A 19,153-nucleotide genomic window follows, 5' to 3' on the forward strand; every position below is an offset into this window, starting at 1 on the left:
GATCGTCGATTCTAGGGCCACATGGTTTTCTAGCAGGTACACAGGCTTGACAGGTAGACTGGCGTACTCGTAGATGGTACTTCGTACACAGACTGGCTGCCTTGTGGCACAGTGACAGATGTCTGTCTACATGAGCATCAGATGTAAAGTAAAATCATTCTTCGTTTGAAGCACCAGCTTCGTCCTTCCCGTCCCGCAACGCCATGGATATGCTACCCACATAAAGAAAATTTCGCCTACTGAATACAAGAAAGAAAGGTGGGCTGCCGCTCTAGTCGTCCCATTCCTCGTCGAGTTGGTCGATCAGCCTGTTTTCGGCATCCGAGTTTCTGTTGCGGCTGTGCGCGTTGGAGTTCAAGGCGCTGTAGCCCCGTCGACTGGGCAAGCATCGCGTGCAAGAAGAGCACAAGATGACAAACATGTCCTATGCAGGTCAGCATCCTGCGATGGAAAAGTGCGGTTCATGCTTTGGACTCACGCTGACAAAGTTCCAGATGCCCGCCCAGAGGCTGTAGTTTGGGAGCTGGCGCCACCCACGGGCGTGGGTGACGGTGCGGTTGTAAAAGACGCCCCCCAAGGCATACACGAGCACCGCGACGAGGAGGATGATGCCGAAAACACTGCCGGGACCCACGCTCCCTGGCTTATGTGGCTCGGCATGGCCACAAGCGTGGACAGATCGAGCCTCGAAAAAGTACGCGCAATCGTCGGGGGTATTCACGAAGGAGATGGCTGCCTGCGCGTTGCCGGGGTTCAGATCGCAGTGGAAGGAGATGGTAGCGGACTTGCGCTGCACTGGTGCCTTGTCGTCACCCTTTTCCATCGTCTCGATTTCATGGGGCTGAGTCTTTGCACTTCCGGCGCCGCTCTTGGCTGCGGCCCGGCTCTCCTTCCTGGACTTCGGGGTGCAGGGCGAGCCTCCTGTGTATTGCAAGAAGAGCTTACTCCCCCGGCTGGTGAGCTCCATCGAGGAAGATCTGAGACGGTCAGCATACCATAGCATGCGCGAATAAGCATCATAGCACTGACCCTATCGAATATATGTTGCCGTAGGACATGTAGTAGGCGCTCACGTTGGCCCACTGTTCCTTCTTAAGTCCGATCACGTCTGTCACCGGGTCCACGACGGGGCCGCAGATGTTGAGCGTAAAGTTCTTGCCATAGTCGTAGCCCTTGGCGTGGTAGTCCTTGGTGACGGAGCTTTTGTGCGATTTGCTCTTGTCCGGGTGTACCGCCATGTCCGGCCGGAGGTCGAAGAATGCGCCGCTGCCAGACGATGACGTGGCCGTGCACGCCGGAGCGTGGGTAGTTGTTGAGGGCTCCTCTGCGGCGCTCGCCATGGCGGCCAGAAGAGGTATGAATATAGAGTATCGCATCGTGTCGCCAGTCGCGCAGTCGCGCAGTCGATGGACGTGGTAGAGACGGGCTCGGAGGGGGACGCCGCCGGGGTGCGAGCAAGCTGGATGCGCCGAGGCGCCGGGCGAAGCGAATGGGCACCAGCTCCCAGGTCAATTGGATGTTTCCGTGGGGTTCAAGCTCGGAGCAGTAGTGCGCATGTGTGTCGTGGCCAGCTCCTGCGAGAAAAGAATGATGGCGGCAGACGGTGGCGTGTCGCGAGGTTGGAGGTGCAGGGGCTCAGAGTGAGACTTTGGAGCCGCGCCGTCGTGGCCTGTGACGACGCTGCACCGAGCCGCTGTCGCTGTCAGTCAGCCGTTCCGGCCATCTGGCTGTTGAAGATGAGGTCACGGGACGCGGCCTTGGCATTCCCACCAGGGGCAGGCGGGCTTGGCGCGGGCAGATCCAGGGACCACCTGTCGAGCGCCGGCGAATCTGTTTGTCCGCGCCGTCGGGCTGCGCCTGCGCAAGCTGCCAGCGGGAGCACTAGGCCCCTTTGGGACAGGTCAATGACGATGAGACCAGCCGGATCTTGAGCTCTCCGTGTCGCGCGAGGCCTCATTTACCCCCCGTTCGTCGAGACGGTGCAGACAGTCCCGCCGACCAAGGACGAGCCGCGCATTCTATATAACGGCAGCAGCTAGACACTGGTCTCGACGTTGAGTTCAGCAAACGATTGACGCGCCGTCTGCGATTCCCAACTTGTCAACATGGCCAAGTCAAAGGCTGCTGCGGCTGCCCCTGCGCAGCATGGCTACGAATTCTTCGGCCCGTGAGCACCACGCGTCAGCCACGCTGCAAGGAACGCGACTGCTGACCACCATCCACAGCCCGGGCGCCTTCGGCATCTCGTTTGGCCTGCCGATTCTCGTCTACGTCTTCACCTTTGTCTGCAACGACATCTCAGGCTGCCCAGCGCCGTCGCTCCTGAGTCCGAAGACGCTGTCGCTCGACCGCCTCAAAGTCGAGGTTGGGTGGCCGAAGGAGGGCATTGCTGGTCTCGCTAGCTGGGAAGCAACCGCTGCCGTTCTGGGATACTACCTGGTCAATCTTATCCTCTATCGCGTGCTGCCCGCGACCGAGGTGGACGGCACCGTCCTCGCGTCAGGTGGGCGCCTCAAGTATCGCTTCAACAGTACGTTCGATCCGCGCCAATTCCGGACATGGCTGACAATTACGCAGCTCTGTACTCGAACACGGTCACTCTGGCTGCGCTCGCTGCCGGGACTTTCGCTCAGGGGGCTGAATTCCCCGTGTGGACCTTTATCGACCAGCACTATGTTCAGATATTGACAGCCAATATTGGCATTTCCTATGCCATCTCCACGTTTGTCTATGTGCGCAGCTTCAGCGTCAAGGCTGGTGACAAGCAGAACCGGGAGCTTGCTGCCGGTGGCCACTCGGGCAACCTCTTGTACGACTGGTTCATCGGCCGCGAGCTCAACCCTCGCGTCATCATCCCCCTGATCGGCGAGGTAGACATCAAGGAGTGGTGCGAGCTGCGCCCCGGCATGATGGGCTGGATCATCCTCAACTGTGCGTGGTGCGCCCGTCAGTACCGCAACTTTGGCTTCGTCACGGACAGCATCGTGTGCATCACTGTGGTGCAGGCGCTGTACATCGTCGACTCCTGGTGGAACGAGCCCGCTATCCTGACGACCATGGACATCACCACCGACGGCTTCGGCATGATGTTGGCCTTTGGTGACCTGGTCTGGGTGCCGTTTGTGTACTCGATGCAAACGCGGTACCTTTCTGTCCACCCACGGTCGCTTGGGCCGCTGGGCTTGGTCGCTATGTTGTCGCTCATCGGCGCCGGCTTCTACATCTTCCGTTCCGCCAACAGCCAAAAGAATGCCTTCCGGACGAACCCCAACGACCCGGCGGTGGCGAACCTCAAGTACATCCAGACCAAGACGGGAAGCAAGCTGCTGACCACGGGCTGGTGGGGTGTTGCGCGTCACATCAACTACCTGGGCGACTGGATCCAGTCGTGGCCGTACAGCTTGCCAACGGGTCTCGCGGGATACCAGATCCTCACGGCTGGTACGGGGGCCGAGGGTGCGTACGTGATGCGGGACGGCCGCGAGGTGGCGCAGGGCTCGGCCAAGGGCTGGGGCATGCTGTTCACGTACTTTTACATTGTCTACTTTGCCATCCTGCTCATCCACCGCGACCGGCGCGACGATGAAAAGTGCCACCGAAAGTACGGCGAGGACTGGGAAAAGTACAAGAAGGAGGTCCGGTGGCGCATCGTGCCAGGCATCTATTAGTCGAGTACGGCCGAGCCGGACGCGGCGGCGAGCCGCGGCTGTGGGTTCCCCGCGCGCGATGCTGACGTTGCGGAGCTGGTCAAGTTGATGAGAGACGTGGTTCTGGGCATGGCGGTCGGTCTCGGGCGGCCGACGGCGTTGGGTGTAAAACCGTGTAATACGTTGGCGACTACTTGTTCGCTCTATAGGGATAGAGTAATGGATCGATATCACACCCGCAGTGGGGCCGCTGCTTGTGTTTCCATGAGCTAGCAAGTAGGCATTCCATCACGTCATGCTCGTCCGATGGCTGGCCGTCGGCGGCAGCTCAGAGCGGCGCAGAACCCGGAGAAGGGCGCGATCAAGGCCGAAGGCGCATGCCGAAGGCGGCTGGCAAGGGCACAAATTATGCCGAGTACCAGGCCGAAGAGCCGGGTCGACGGGGCGAGACTCCGGACGGAGGAACTGCGGGGACGCCCGATGGAGAAACAAGGGCATGCACGGGGGAGGACGGCGATGCTGCAGATGCGGCGGATCACGCGTGACGAGGTCAGTCTCTGGGCATGCAGATGCATGTCATTCATCGGCAGCGGGACAGACGAAGAGGTCGGCAGACCGAGCGACGCTCCCCGACGACGTTTAGAAAAAGGCCCGAAAGGAGGGCACGCTAAATAGGGCAGATGGCCGGTTGATGAAAAGCCCACTGGGGAGGCCCGGCTGATGGCTCTGGGGGTGACGAGGGGGGCTTGCGGAGGCTTACTCGATGGAGCGGGTGGGAGATGGGAGGCGGCAGGGGTTTGGGGCTGGAGGTGTGGGTGGGACGTGCGGGGGAGGAAGCCGTGGATGGCTTGGATGGGTGGATGGATGGATGGACGCAGGGTGGGGATCATCTGGTGATGCCGCTGCTGGGGACGGGGCGTGTAAGTGAGCCGAGGCGGAGGGGAACCGAGGGAGCAGTCGTCTGCTCCCAACTGCGGGATTGCACATAACCGTTTCGTGCAGTAAGTACTGTACTGCATTCCTACGAAGTACGAATTGCTCATATCACATAAAATCGTAAAAGTCCCATACCAAGTACTTATATCAATCCTCGTAAAACGCACCACCGGTGAACGGGCCATACACAAGGACTTGGTACAAACAGCGAGGAGGCGGCGGACCAACGCGGGGCCGGCAGTTCGCGCGAGTGCCAGCCAGTCAAGGGTGCCAGGCACAGGAGGGCACGGTTGATGAAAATTGGAGAACCAGGACCGCACGCTGCTGACGGGCTTGAACTTGTTTCGACTCGTTCTCCCAGAAAGAATAGCCTGTTCAGAAAGACTCTGTCAGAAACACTTCCAACCGGCTTGACTCTGTACTCCGTACACACTACTTTGTACGTAGGAGGCCATTTCTCGTCAGCACAACACGCATGGGTGTCGCAAGTTCACTCCGTTCGTCCACAGCGAGCATCGCGAACAGCGGCCGAGGCGTGGTGTGGCGTCGTACACGCCTGGTTACAAAGTGCGTAGGGCAAGGCAATAAATTGTACATGAATTGCATCTTGGTCACACGTAGCATTCACGCCCGGTCGGATGCAGGGAGCCGTCTCCCGCGCAGCCGTGATGGCCCGGCCTGTTGAGCTGTCAGTCGCGGTCCCAGCCGAAGCGAGGACGTGCTCGATGCCACGCGCCGCAGGGCCCGGATCGCGGATGCAACCTGACCCTGCGCAAATCACCTCGTTCGATGCACAAGCTTCGAGCTCATGTATGTGGCTGGAGATGGGCTAGCACTGCAGACAACGATGGACCCATGGCAGTGACATGGCATGACAGGGAAGGCTTTCGTCGTTCTAGCCGAGACAGTGGAAAGACGATCCGGCCGTTTCACGCTTGCCGTCACCCGCGAACGGCTTCTTTCTCATAGCCGGACCGGTCCTCGACCGCGTGGCCGGGCCTAGATGCTGACAACGATGATGGAAGAGTTGGCGGGAAGAAGAAGAGACATCGGCCCTTTTCCATCGAGCCAAGCATGGTGCGCGTGCTGGCCGGTCGTCGTGCCCATGCCCGGCAGCCCCAAAGGCAAGGCGAGGCAAGGCAAGGCAAGGCATGCCACCATCCCATGCACGCACTTGGATGCGATCCCCGCAGACGGCGAGCGGGCAACCGATGGCCTTTGGGCCTTCTGGGTCCCCAAGGACCCGTGGGTCAACCGGCGCGGCCGATGTGACCCTCCAAACGGGGTTCTTGGTGTGCGAGCAGTTTAACGTGCAGTAGTAGAGAAGACTGTGGGAGCATTTCTCCTGCGGTTTTCCCGCCCGTGGGTCCCGGATGTCAGCGTGACGATCGCCATCGTCCACGCCCCCCTCCCTCCCCATAAGTGATTGTTTGTTGACGTCGAGTGCGTTTTCTACCCGTTTTCTGTTTGGCCCATGTGGCCGATGATCTCGACGTTTATGCGGGCCGTCAAACCGTGAGACCTGGCCAGGGAGCAGCCTGGGACGAATATAGGTAATTCTGGGGATTGACAGGAGCAAAGTGTCGGCCGACGCCACCCCCGGACTGCCGCTGGAATAGACTTCCCGCGTGCGGTGCGCGGGACCTGGGCTGTGCCTTGGCGTTCTCGAGTCGGCCAACTGCCATTGATGGGCGGTAAAGCTGCCCACCCAAGCTTTCTGGCCCCTCTGTGGCTTCGGGCCATGGGGCCTTGTTTTTTATTTTTTTTTGCCGGTGCGGTGCGGGCAGGGGTGGGGACGTGCGGGGGGCGCGCACCTTGGCGGGCAGTGGAATCGAGGGGCCCCAGCGCACTTCTGCCCGCGGGCGCCTGATGAGCCCAGCTTGCAGCCCCTGTCGGGTGATGTGCTGTGCTGTGCTCCAGCTGCTGCAGGCACTCCATGCTGGCCGCCAACCGACCGCCAGTGGGGTACATGTATTACCGACTGCGCCTGGCGTCCAGGGCCTGGAATATGGGAAGCTTCGCTGCAAGCCACGACCTGGAAGACGGGCGCCGGGGTTCTGAAGAGCCGGAGGGGAGGCGCGCCTGCGTCTGCCGCCCTGTCGAGCCGCGTTGCCTAGCAGGCCCGGCCGGCCTTGTGCTCGGCTTTAATCCCCCAAGCGCAGAGGACGAGGCGCCGCCATCAGCAGGGAGCTGCTCCGATCGAGGAAGCGAGACCCACGAGGGTCGAGGGTTGAGGGCGAGGGCGAGGGCGGGCGACGACAAGGGGCAAGATCGATGCCGGGGGGGAGGTGAGTGACGACAAAGACCTGGAGGAGGATGGAGCAGAAATGGTCCACCAACGGGAGCACTCGCTCGTACGTGCAGGGTGCGAACGCGTAGCTGTGCTTTCCCCCATTGCATTTGCTGAAGTGCTACTTTTGTCGTGGGTCAGGTCCCCATTAGGTTGACGTGCTGTGCGGCCATCCATCCGGTCGACCTACGTGCGGTGTGGTGGTGTGTGTGTCTGTGGTGTGTGTCTGTAAGTCACTCCCTGCGCTCCGTCATGCTTGCAATTTCGGCCCAGCATCACTGAGACCCTGGAGATTATATCAAGCGCATTCCTCCCCCTCCCCCCTCCTCTTCGATCTTCTTTGCTTAGGTCCAGCAGTCTCAGCTTTGGGGTTTTTTGTTTTCTTCATCCTCGCGGCTCCCGTCTTTTAAACCAGACGGCGACAGATCTCGACAGCGACAGACGCCCAAGGCAGTCGTCTTGTCACAGTTCCCGGTACCAGGTACAGGAGGCAAAACACCTACACCGGCCCGACACCTCGACGACGTTAGAGACGAAGCTCCAGCATGAAGCCGTTGTCTCTTGTCGCGGCAGCGCTGCTGGCTGCCGTGGCCGATGCCTCGACCATTGGCGCAGATCACAAGGTGAGTCCTTTGTCCAACGTGAAAGCTGTCCTCCCCCCTTTGATCAGATGCGCGAGTGCGAGCGAGCGACGACTCGGGAAATCGCAATCACAAGTGTGGCTGCACGCGAGAAGGAGAAAAAGCAATACATACGCGGCGCGCTGCATGTAATTGCCCATCAACGTTGCATCAATTTCCAGGTTCTCCCCAGCATGCGCGCTGTGCCACCAGCAGCCCCTTTCGTCACGGGCGCTGCGCTGCGACTTACAGTGGACTCCACTGCGTTGCGGCGGTGGCTTTGTGGCGGCATCTCGGGCCGCGTCTGTGCCATTGGTGGCGGCTGTCTTCGTCTGTGCCTGGGCGGGCATCCCTCCATGCCAGTGGAGTGCCTGGATCGTCACCACGCCGCAGCTATTCACCCGCTGCCTCACGCGCCCCGTGACGGACACGAGCTGCCACCACCTCCACCGCGCGCGACGCTGCTCACTCGCCATGACGACACCACACCTCCATCATGCAATTGATCGTCGCCGTATTTGCGGGCGCGATTGCGTGTCGCCTGGGAAGTGCCGCGGCTAACATTCAGATCCCTCTGCAGGCCCTCGATGCCAGAGCCGAGCTCGCCCACTCGCCGCCTCACTACCCCTCGCCATGGATGGACCCCAAGGCCACCGGCTGGGAGGAGGCCTACGCCAAGGCCAAGGCCTTTGTCTCCCAGCTGACGCTGCTGGAGAAGGTCAACATCACGACCGGCACGGGGTGAGTTCCTGCTGCTTCCGCCTTGTCGTCGCTTACACGCCCCTCGCTGACGGTCATGATTTGCACAGATGGATGAGCGGTCCCTGCGTCGGCAACGTCGGCGCCGTCCCGCGTCTGGGACTCAAGGCCCTGTGTATGCAGGACGGCCCTCTGGGCCTGCGCTTCTCCGACTACAACAGCGCGTTCCCCGTGGCCGTCACTTCGGGTGCCACCTGGAGCAAGCACCTGTGGCGCGACCGTGGCAAGGCCATGGGTGAGGAGGCCAAGGGCAAGGGCGTCGACGTGCTGCTCGGCCCCGTTGCCGGCCCCATTGGCCGTGCCCCCGAGGGCGGTCGCAACGCCGAGGGCTTCGGTGCCGACCCGTATCTGCAGGGCCAGGGCCTTGCCAGCACGTCGGTTGGCATCCAGGAGGCCGGTGTTGTTGCCTGCGCCAAGCACTACGTCGCCAACGAGCAGGGTAAGTGCTGAATCCAATACTGCAACTCGTCATGTATGCGATGCTGACGCCTCGTCAGAGCACTTCCGCCAGTCGGGCGAAGCCCAAGGCCGCGGCTTCAACATCTCCGAGTCCCTCTCGTCCAACATCGACGACAAGACCATGCACGAGCTGTACGCGTGGCCCTTTGCCGACGCCGTCAAGGCTGGTGTCGGCTCCATCATGTGCTCGTACAACCAGATCAACAACTCGTACGGCTGCCAAAACTCCAAGCTCCTCAACGGCATCCTCAAGGGCGAGATGGGCTTCCAGGGCTTCGTCATGAGCGACTGGCAGGCTCAGCACGCCGGTGCTGCCACCGCCGCCGCCGGTCTCGACATGACCATGCCCGGCGACACCACTTTCAACACCGGCTACAGCTACTGGGGTGGCAACCTGACCCTCGGTGTCATCAACGGCACCGTCCCCGAGTGGCGCATCGACGACATGGTGATGCGCATCATGGCCGCCTACTTCAAGGTCGGCAGGACCCTCGAGAACCAGGTGCCCACCAACTTCAACTCGTGGACCCGCGACAGCTACGGCTGGGAGGACCAGGCCGCCAAGGAGAACTGGGGCCTCATCAACCAGCAGGTCGACGTTCGCGCTAACCACGCCAACCACATCCGCGAGTCGGCCGCCAAGGGCACCGTCATCCTCAAGAACTCGGGCGTGCTGCCCCTTGAGAAGCCCAAGTTTGTCGCTGTCGTCGGCGAGGACGCTGGCGCCAACCCCAAGGGCCCCAACGGCTGCCCTGACCGCGGCTGCGATGACGGCACTCTGGCCATGATCTGGGGTTCCGGCACCTCCAACTTCCCCTACCTCATCACCCCCGATAGCGCCCTGCAGGCTCAGGCCATCAAGGACGGCACCCGGTACGAGAGCATCTTGACCAACTACGCCTGGGCGGAGACCAAGGCCCTCGTCACTCAGCCCAACGTCACCGCCATCGTCTTTGCCAACGCCGGCGGCGGCGAGGGCTACATCGACGTGGACGGCAACGCCGGTGACCGCAAGAACCTGACTCTGTGGAAGAACGGCGATGACCTCATCAAGAACGTCTCGTCGGTCAACCCCAACACCATTGTCGTCCTGCACACGTCTGGCCCCGTTCTGGTCACGGACTGGTACAACAACCCCAACATCACCGCCATTGTCTGGGCTGGCATGCCGGGACAGGAGTCGGGCAACTCTCTGACGGACATTCTCTACGGCAAGACGAGCCCCGGCCGATCTCCCTTCACCTGGGGCCCGACTCGCGAGAGCTACGGCACCGACGTCCTGTACAAGCCCAACAACGGCAACGGCGCGCCGCAAGACGACTTCACTGAGGGCAACTTCATCGACTACCGTCACTTCGACAAGGCGGCGCCCAACAAGGGCGACAAGGGCGCTCCCATCTACGAGTTCGGCTTCGGCCTCTCCTGGGGCGAGTTCAAGTACTCGCAGCTTAACGTGCAGAAGCACAACGTCCGCCCCTACCAGCCCACGACCGGCAAGACCATCAAGGCCCCCGAGTTTGGCAACTTCAGCACCGACCTCAAGGACTACGCCTTCCCCAAGGGCATCCGCTACATCTACCAGTGGATTTACCCGTGGCTCAACTCGACCGAGTCGGGCAAGGAGGCGTCGGGAGACCCCCAGTACGGCAAGACTGCCAAGGAGTTCCTCCCGCCCGGCGCCATTGACGGGTCGCCGCAGCCCCGACAGGGTGCCTCGGGTGCTCCGGGTGGCAACCGCCAGCTGTGGGATGTGCTCTACACCGTCAACTGCGTCATCACCAACACCGGGTCGCGCATTTCGGACGAGGTGCCGCAGGTGTACGTCAGCCTGGGTGGCAAGGGCGAGCCCGTGCGGGTGCTCCGCGGCTTCGAGCGGATCGAGCGGATCGCGCCCGGCCAGTCGGTGCAGTTCCGCGCGGAGCTGACGCGCAGGGACGTGAGCAACTGGGACGTGGCCAGCCAGAACTGGGTCGTCACCCAGGAGCCCAAGACGGTGTATGTCGGCAGCAGTTCGAGGAACCTGCCCCTGAAGGCGAGGCTGGATTAGCACGACGGGGCGCACGTGCGAGGGCGTGTAGATCTGAGAGAGGGTGGCTGTGCACAAACGGTGGGACGGTTCCTATGAGACGATGGCAGTATTAGCCCTTTGCTTCACGTAATTACTTTGAGAGAAATGGATACAGCACACTTATCTCGGTCAAAGCCGTCGAGTGCCCGTGAGTGAGACACGATGAATACACGGAAACGAAGAGAACGTGGCATAGGTGTCAGCTTGTGATTTGCAGAAGCAACTCGACTCTCGGGAATCTGTGCTGGACTGAATAGGTTGATCGTGCGGCTGGTGCAATTTCTTGGTCTGATCTATCACCACAAGTTGACTGTTGTAGGCCTCGTAGTCCTAGCTCAGTACGAAGCGGCATATTCCTAACACGTCGTTGCGATACTTCACAGCCCCCTAGGGGAGTCGTCTAGATCGCCGCTGTATCGGGACGGCCCTCCGAAACGTGACGTGCGCCCCAACACTGATACTGTACCATAGACACACAGCAGGGCGGAACAATGCGTCGTCGCCCGGATCCATTTCGTAACGTATAAGTACCGGCGCCCCCTGCGCATCTTGCGGCAGGCGGTCTGCGTAAGCATACACTGTACCTCAAGCCTCAGTGTCACGAGTAAATACTGCCTCTCCAGTGCTCGCTCAAAGTCCGCAACGCAACTATGGGTAGTATCAAGGCCGCGATGGTGACTGCGCTGCTGCTCGCGCTGGGTGCGACGGCGTCGCCGGTGCCGGTGCCGGTGCCGGTGCCGTCTGACTCGAACTTGCATAAGGAGAATGAGACGTGGTGTCGGGAGATATGAGATGTGCGATTAGGGGGTGAAGTGGGTGGGTGGCGGGTTGTGTCTAATGTTGGTGTCGTGCAAGGTAAGTACCGTGATATCTCTGAGAGGGTGCCTGCTGCTGACCGTGACGGTAGTGAACGCTGGTCTTGGGTGGATGCTCCAGACGGGTCTCTGCGGAGGAGTGAGAGTGGGTGCCGGCGAGGGAAGTGTATAAAGAAACACACAAGAGGTGCATCAGGCGCGGGCGGATATAGAATAGCCACTCAAAGAATTCGTCAAGGCCCCGTGTCAACTTTGCGGTGGTGTAGACGTAGGCCACGCCTCCAGGATCGACACCGAAACCACAGCCTATGCATTAAAAGTACATACGGTATTGTGTACATATTCTTCACCGACTCCCCTCCCAGAGATGCCCTCCACGATCACTCATTTCCCCGCGACCTTGAGCCCGGCCTTGACCCACAGCGCGACGCTCGCCAGCGAGGCGACGTTCCACAGCGCGGTGCGCGCCCACGACAGGCGGCGGTTGCGGATCCCCGCGTAGGCAACGACGAAGGCGACGCGCGCGAGCACGTACCCGACGCTCAGCGCGTTGAGCGCCTCGGCCTCGAGCCCCGCGTGGTTGGCGGCGAGCACGCCCGCGGCGAAGAAGCCGAGCGTCTCGAAGCCGTTGATCGAGGCGCCCTCGAGGCGGAGGATGCGGGCCTTGCGCTGTTTTCCCGCGGCACCCAGACAGGTTAGTACTAGTACGTATCACCTGCGTGGTGTTTGCCAAAAGAGGGTCTTTTTTGGGCTGAGGTGATGGAAAGAGAATGGCTCTGGAGAAGACGCAGGTCGTGGACGTACCAGCTTGTCTATGGAGGTGTCGCGGCGGACATTCTCGTGGAAGCTGCGCGGCGCGGCGTTGTCGTAGACGGTGTCGACGCCGGCGTCGACGACGGCGAGGTAGTGCGGCACGAGGCACACGTAGAGCGCTACGGGGACCTGCTGCGTGTCAGTGCTCTGCTCTGCCCAGGAAGGGCCACGCCCGCGCGCGTGCTTAGAGCACGGTAGATCGGCAAGTGTATGAAGCGGCGACGCACGGTGAGGTAAGAGTAGTTCTTTGACGGGTCGAGCCCGACGACGGAGAGGAGGGCGTTAATGGAAGCGGCCATGGCGACGGAGTACGTTACTCGGCTGTCTAGGTTTGAAGGACGGACACCTTTGAGGCTTTGACGATGGAAAACAGACAGGCAAGCACAGCAAACGCGCGGACGAGGACCCATAGCTTATGAACGCGGTCACACGCCGCCTTATACGTGGTACAGACGAGCCAGCCCGCCCCCGACGGGCCGCGGACTGTGGCGTCCACGGTGTGCGTTGGTTGGGTGCTGGTACTCCCGCCTTTCCCTCCCGACTCCCGAGGCACCGCGCGTCAATTGGCTTCCAGGCACTGGGCGGGCAAACATGCATACGTCCTGGTTTGGTCTGATTGATAATATGTGGGGTCGCGGGGGAATATGGTGGCAGCGCGGCGGCGGCAGCCACATGCAACCGAGCGCCGCGCGGGGCGGTTGATGCTGACCCGGCCGGAGGATCGGGGCATTAGCAAGTGCCGAGTCGGCGTCGATTGAGGACCCACCTCGGCGCCGACGCACCGGTGGCCTCAACCCCCGACTGTGAAGGCAACCCCTGATATGCCGCGACGACGGGGAGAGAAACGCCGCCGCGGGATTGCGGAAGTGCCGTGCTGAATGGCCCGGTCTGACTGCAGGACCGGTCGTGCCCCCATTTTCGGCCGGGTAGATGTTGCTGACCTGCGCATGGCCAGCGGGCTAGTCGGATCCATGCCTGTTAGACGAAGGAATGGGACAAAGAAAGCAGCGGTGGTGTGGGGGGAGAGGTGGTGGACAGTACGGGTACGGGCGGGTCGGCAGACTGGCAAACGAGAGCGACACTGCGGTTGCGGTAGAAGCTGGCGATCTGGCTTAGACACGGCCGCCGGACCGTGAGGGGCAGACAGACGCATGCCTTGCCGGGGGTCGGCGGTCGGTGGTCGCGGTTTTGAGCCCGGCTTACACGCGGCGCCGCGACGCGACGGGCCATCCCGCGCATGCTAAAAACAGAAGCTGACAACCCCGGAACCAGCCACACGCGACAACCATGCTCCCAGTGCGATTGTTGTGAGAGCGATTTAGGACGACCAGTGACACGGAAACCTGGATGGCCGGACACCAATGCCAGGATTCGGTAGTGGCAAGTCGTTATAAATCCAGAGCCTGCTTCAAGCCGTTGTCCTACGAGTCCGACATCGAGCGCAACACTTACCCCGTCCACCTAGGCCTCCGACGAGTGGTGAGCGCAACAACTCTGCCCAGCCGTTGCAGGCATCCAACATGCAACTCTTACGAGGAGGACGTGGCGTTGATTCCCGTTTGCTCTAGGAAGAAGATTGTCGAGCTATAAGTGAGACCAGCATGAATGATAATTGGAACCATTGAAGTAGGCCATCCCATGCATCCTCATGGCACTGCGATCGCATTGCTGGGCGCTGCTCGTGCGCGTTTCTTAACCTGCGCAACTGCACCACCGGCATCGGCTTCTCAGCCATACGACCTCAAAATCTGCCACCCAGCGAGAGATCTGCACGCGGGCATGATTCCCGCATATTTCCCTGTTGTGTTTAGAGTCTTCGTATTGCTCGCGTCGCACTACGCCGCCGTGAGTGAGGCATCTCATATCGGTGTCCAGGCTGCTGCCACAGCAGCGGGCAGTCCGGCGGGAGAAAAGAAGGTTTCCATGTAACAGTTGCGGACCGGCTCATGTGATGGCCATGCAAAGTGGTACGGCCGTTATGCATGCACGACTTGCGCCTCGCCTGGTGAGCCGCGTGCGGCGGAACGACCCGAACACTCGAGCCTCGGCCTCGACGAGTCAGTCTGTGGCATCGCGTCACAGAATCCTGCCAAAGCTCCAAATGTTGAGCCCGACCTTGACGCCTTTGGTCACGGGCAGGCCGGCATGCCACGTCTCGTCATACCCTGTGCCATCCGCGCGAAAGTTCTCCCAGTACACGGCGTTGCCCGCGCGCGGCTTGAACACGGTTCTGTGGGGCTGCTGGTGGTCCTCGCCGCCGTCGTCGCGCCGCAACGTACCGTTGCTCCCGCAGTCGACGAGCTCGCACCAGCGCGGGCCGCCCTCGCCACGCGGCTGCAGTAGGGGAAACTCGGTACCGCCGCCCTTGAGGTCGTCCGAGGCGTCGACCCACACCATGAAGCTGCTCACGCGGCCCCAGCCCTGGACGTTGGCACCCCAGTCAAAGTGGTGCGAGTAGTGGCCGCCGGGGCCGTAGCGCTGGGTACGCAATCGCTCGATGTAGACGTCTTCACGCCATCCCTGGAGGGCGCGGGCACGAGCTTCGATGCAGCGGACCTGGGGTGTGCGTGGCACCATGGCGACGGCGGAGTCGCGGACAGAGACATCGCGGCTCGTATCTTTGTCCTTGTGAGTGATTGTGGACGGCTCGAATAGCGGCTCACTGGTGCGATGTCGCACGGATTAGCTTCACTCCCAGGTCGCTTGTGGGGGCGAGGGCGTTTCGCGAGGATACCTGATGTCAAGGAGATGCCGTCTCTCGTCGGCGCTCAGAAAGCCCTCGAGATACAGTACCAATGGCTCTCTGCTGAGAATGCGGGTCGAGTACGCGTCGGACGGGCAATCCAGCCGGGTGTCGTTGGGCGCCTCGAGGGCGAGCAGCGACTCGTCGAGGGCCGGTCTCGGGGCCCATTCGGGCCGCTTGGGACGGTCGTGTTGCGGAAAGAAGAATTGGCTTATGGGGTTGCCAAGGAAGAGCACAATGGCGACGAGCCCAATGACGTAGGAGAGCATCGTGACCTGCCACGAGGCGGTCGTTGGTGAGGTGCGGTGCGTGTTGTGTACTCAGGTCGGCAGGTGAGGTCGAGGTCAGTGAGAATGTGTGACGTTGGGATGGCAAGTTTGGCCGCCAGTGACGCGCGCCGGGTGGGTCGCACAGCCCCGGAGTTCCGGCGGCCCACTAACCGAATTATGCTGTCTGAACCTCCGAGGTAGGTACGGCCAATGGATCCAGGTCCCCTGGGCAGGCACTCAGCACTCCACTGGAAAGCCCGCCAAACACCCGACACCCACGGCTCAGCACGCCAGGCCAGCCGTCGTCAACCTCATGGAAGGAGCCATTCACTGACGTGCACCGAGCTCGACGAGCATGGGTCAATCCAACCATTGACGTACGATACAGTGACCTTTATATGGATATCGTAGCGTACGGTTCTCAAAAGCGCTTCCTCTCCTAGTCGACTTCCGCGCAAGGCCCGCCGTCGTGTCTCCTTGCTACACGGCCCACGTCGAGTCACACGCCCACTTCGCATCTCATTCTCACCTCCATCACCATCAGTACCTATCTGGGCATCTTCGCACAGCTCAATGCCGTGTGCCGCTGGACTCGGGCGGTTCCACGGCGTACAACCTAGTCGAGCCACAGCACCGCAACTGCCCGGCTCGCGGAGCCTCGTGTGCACACCTAGTGTTCCCTCGCCTCCCAAACGAGAAATGCTCTCTCGGAGTCACGCCTGCATGCCATCGTCATCGCGACTTCCGTCCTGCGACCGGTAGCCGCCGGTGCCTTCTCAGTTCCAGCACAGTGCAGCATCGCGTCGCAGGCGCGCCTGCCGGTCGGACGGTGCATCCTTCCAATTCGTATCTGCCGCGCCGCGCGGCGACACAAACACGGAAAGTTGTGTCGGTTGACGCGCAGGTTCAAGCCCGTCCTCGCCTGCCTGCGTTGGACTCGCCCACATCAGCACCCGGCGTACTCCTCTGGCTCGACTCTGTCTTCTGTTCTCCCACCTTTTGCATTCTCGCATCCGTGTCTTCCATCCATTTTCTTGCTCACCATTCCGTGCAACTGCTCGTCTTTTGTCCGTTGCTGCCCGACTTCCACTGAGAGCTGTGCCTCGTCTCCTCAGCCTTGACTCTTTGTCAGACCGCGAGAGGTATAAAGTCGGCCCTTTCCTGTTGCCTGGTCACCGTCAATCATCATCATCGGCCTCTCAAGAGCCCGAGGAGAGCACACTTCAAATCTCGAATCAGTTGGTCCAACAGTCCTTCATCATGCTTTTCCTCAACGTCTTTGCCGTTGTTGCCATCGCCACAGGCGCCTCCGCGGCCGCCATCATCCCTCGCCTCGAACGCCTGGCCCAGTTTCGCGTCTTTGGCGCCACCGAGTGCAGTTATGACAATCTTGGTGTCTCGGTTGCTGTCGAGGGCGATGCCTCATTCGGCACCTGTACGAGCCTGAAGGGTGATGACGTCCACTCCATCTTCGCCACCACCATCCACGACGACTGCCATTGTAAGCCACCCTGCCAGCGGCCCTCCCATACTCGTCGCATCGTCAGATTGGGTGGCTGCAAGCTAACTGATAGTAGTGTTTCTTTTTGCCGACGAGAAGTGCACCATTGCGAAGGTCGAAGTCGAGGAAGAAGAATGCCTCAGCACCACGGGGAGTTTCAAGGCATGGTCCATTGACTGCGACCCCTTTTAGAGCCTCACGATTGCTCGGGCTGGGGGCGTGGCAGATACGGTGCAATGGTTTTTTTCGCGGTGGATTCGTTCTCTCACCCTAATGACGAAAGCGAGGCACATGAATATGGGACGGCAGTGGATGCATGGCAAGTGGTCGGTAGACAGTGGAGTTTGTTGTTGCATCGATAGGCATCAGTCCTTCAATACGACATACTAATTTGGTATTCACACGAATGCGTTGCCATAGCGGAGCACCACAGGCGACGGTCTCGCGTCACACGGGATGGCTCGTACTAATGAGCTTCCATGTCGACACGTGCGTCGTGCAGCACCGGGTTGGTGTAAAGTCGTCCACCGTTGGTGGATGGAACTGTTGCGTGGGCTGAGAGACTGAGCCCGCCAATGTCTTGGGTTTTGCTTCGTGTTGGTGGCCGTTGGTCACATGTATGCAACGACACCAAGGACATCCATGGGAGGCGATACCGATGAGTCCGCTGAACTGCTAGTTGCGGTCAACATCTGTTTCGCATGTCTCCAACCGTGTTTGTGGCGCTACTTTGTCCCCCTGCTAGCCTGCTCTGGAACACTGCAAGACTCGTCTGCCCCAGGTGAGGTGGCGCAATGGCATCCACGATCGTTCAGCTCAGCAACCGGGGATACGATTGCCTCGCGCGAGTTGATTGATGCCACTGGCGCTTGGACTGACGGCTTGCCCCTGAGCAATTGAAGCAATTACGGCAACTCAACCAGTGCCATGCCAAGTCCTTTGCGTCCAATTAGCACCAACATCTTAGTGTTGATGACCATGACCATGTCGGTTTACAGGGCGTGACTGCACACCGATGTGATGAGATGCGAGCAGCGGGATGTGCCAGTGCCACAGCACCAACACGGCAGAGCGAGGCAAAAAGGAAGAAAAAAAAAAAAGCCAATATCTCAGCCGTTTGGCGCATACGTAAACAAGCAAAGCAGCCAACTCACCTCGAGTTACCCAACCCGGCAACCATGTGCATGCGATGGCGCACCGGCTATGCTCTCCGTGAAGGTTCAACGCAGGGCAGTGCCGGCTGTCGCCCGTCAGCCCGCGTCCAATATCTCGGGATTCACCATCGCCTCCACCACCGCCGCCGCCGCCTCTTCCTTTTGGCCACCAAGTTGAGGAGGCCGGCCCACCCACAATCGACGGGTTCTGCGCGGCTCTGCAACGAAGCCGCCACGCTCCCCCTCCCCCCCAGCGCGGGACAAAGAACGTGGTCTGTGCTCGCCAATTGGCCCGATGATGACAGACTGGGCGGCCCAAGCCTCCGCCCTCTTGGCCCGTAGGTCGTTGTCGTCCCCTTGGGCTCGCTGGCTGGCCCCCCGACGGCCCGCCGCCCTCCCCTCCCACCCGCAAGCCATGGCGCCTTCAGCCCCGGGCAGCCGCACACGAGCCCGGCCCAATCCGGGTCTCGCGGCCGCGTGTCGCCCTGGCATTGTTACATACTGCTGGGTAACTTACTGCCGGGCTGGCCCTTTCATCGTGGCTGCTGCAAGAGCGCAGGGAGTTGCCTGACCAGCAAGTCAGGGCGCCAGGGCACACACATCCCAGGCTGGGCTGGGGTTCCCGGTTTTGACTTCGCAGCCCGCCTTGTTTATTTTTGACAGCCCGCCGCTACTCGTCTGGGTCGTCGCCGTCCAGTGGTTGGGCTCGTATTCCGCCGGACAGGCGACGGGGGAAGGGGTGGGGGGGGGGAGGGGATCGTCAAGCCAAGGCTCCGCGATACAAGTTCTGCGAAGACAAGCCGGTTGGCGTTGGGGGCGGGCAGCCGCGAGAGGGCGGCACTGTCGGCACTTGGATGCATGGAGCTGAGTATGCCTTGGCCGTTGGCGTGCAGTAGCAGCATGGCTGGACGAGGCCAAGGAAGACGCCGTTGCTGGGGAGGTTCGGGTTCGGGATGGCAGACGTATAAGAAGGTGCGGTGGTTGAGCTGTCGAGGCCTTTCTCGCCTCCTTCTCCTCCCTTTCTCTCTCGTCACTTACACGCTCATCTTGCCCGGAGTTTGTCATCTACTGTACAAAAA

General features: G+C 61.0%; 6 protein-coding genes across 6 annotated transcripts; 3 read left to right on the top strand and 3 right to left on the bottom strand.

The window, feature by feature from the left end:
- Window positions 1-271: 271 nt before the first annotated feature.
- PLICBS_003280 (cation-independent mannose-6-phosphate receptor CI-MPR) lies at window positions 272-1,340 on the bottom strand (the record flags this gene model as incomplete). The annotated part of the gene is made up of 3 exons (XM_018323019.2): window positions 272-424; window positions 479-977; window positions 1,030-1,340. 3 exons carry the CDS (start codon window positions 1,338-1,340, stop codon window positions 272-274), a joined length of 963 nt encoding a protein of 320 aa, XP_018178249.2.
- A 765-nt stretch (window positions 1,341-2,105) lies between these two features.
- Window positions 2,106-3,668, top strand: PLICBS_003281 (erg24, C-14 sterol reductase; the record flags this gene model as incomplete). The annotated part of the gene is made up of 3 exons (XM_018323020.2): window positions 2,106-2,167; window positions 2,226-2,530; window positions 2,578-3,668. 3 exons carry the CDS (start codon window positions 2,106-2,108, stop codon window positions 3,666-3,668), a joined length of 1,458 nt encoding a protein of 485 aa, XP_018178250.2.
- A 3,750-nt stretch (window positions 3,669-7,418) lies between these two features.
- Window positions 7,419-10,758, top strand: PLICBS_003282 (uncharacterized protein; the record flags this gene model as incomplete). Its single annotated transcript, XM_018323021.2, has 4 exons — window positions 7,419-7,496; window positions 8,062-8,234; window positions 8,303-8,691; window positions 8,750-10,758. 4 exons carry the CDS (start codon window positions 7,419-7,421, stop codon window positions 10,756-10,758), a joined length of 2,649 nt encoding a protein of 882 aa, XP_018178251.2.
- Window positions 10,759-11,978: 1,220 nt separating this feature from the next.
- Window positions 11,979-12,706, bottom strand: PLICBS_003283 (uncharacterized protein; the record flags this gene model as incomplete). Its single annotated transcript, XM_065600189.1, has 3 exons — window positions 11,979-12,263; window positions 12,399-12,536; window positions 12,635-12,706. The coding sequence occupies 3 exons, from the start codon at window positions 12,704-12,706 to the stop codon at window positions 11,979-11,981; spliced, it is 495 nt and encodes a 164-aa protein (XP_065456261.1).
- Window positions 12,707-14,483: 1,777 nt separating this feature from the next.
- On the bottom strand, window positions 14,484-15,419 carry PLICBS_003284 (uncharacterized protein; the record flags this gene model as incomplete). Its single annotated transcript, XM_018323022.2, has 2 exons — window positions 14,484-15,069; window positions 15,142-15,419. 2 exons carry the CDS (start codon window positions 15,417-15,419, stop codon window positions 14,484-14,486), a joined length of 864 nt encoding a protein of 287 aa, XP_018178252.2.
- A 1,260-nt stretch (window positions 15,420-16,679) lies between these two features.
- PLICBS_003285 (uncharacterized protein) lies at window positions 16,680-17,112 on the top strand (the record flags this gene model as incomplete). Its single annotated transcript, XM_018323023.2, has 2 exons — window positions 16,680-16,920; window positions 16,997-17,112. 2 exons carry the CDS (start codon window positions 16,680-16,682, stop codon window positions 17,110-17,112), a joined length of 357 nt encoding a protein of 118 aa, XP_018178253.2.
- Between the last annotated feature and the right edge of the window lie 2,041 nt (window positions 17,113-19,153).

This window comes from Purpureocillium lilacinum (genome assembly GCF_023168085.1).
Source record: "Purpureocillium lilacinum CBS 284.36 DNA, scaffold_2, whole genome shotgun sequence".
Lineage (NCBI taxonomy): Eukaryota > Fungi > Ascomycota > Sordariomycetes > Hypocreales > Ophiocordycipitaceae > Purpureocillium > Purpureocillium lilacinum.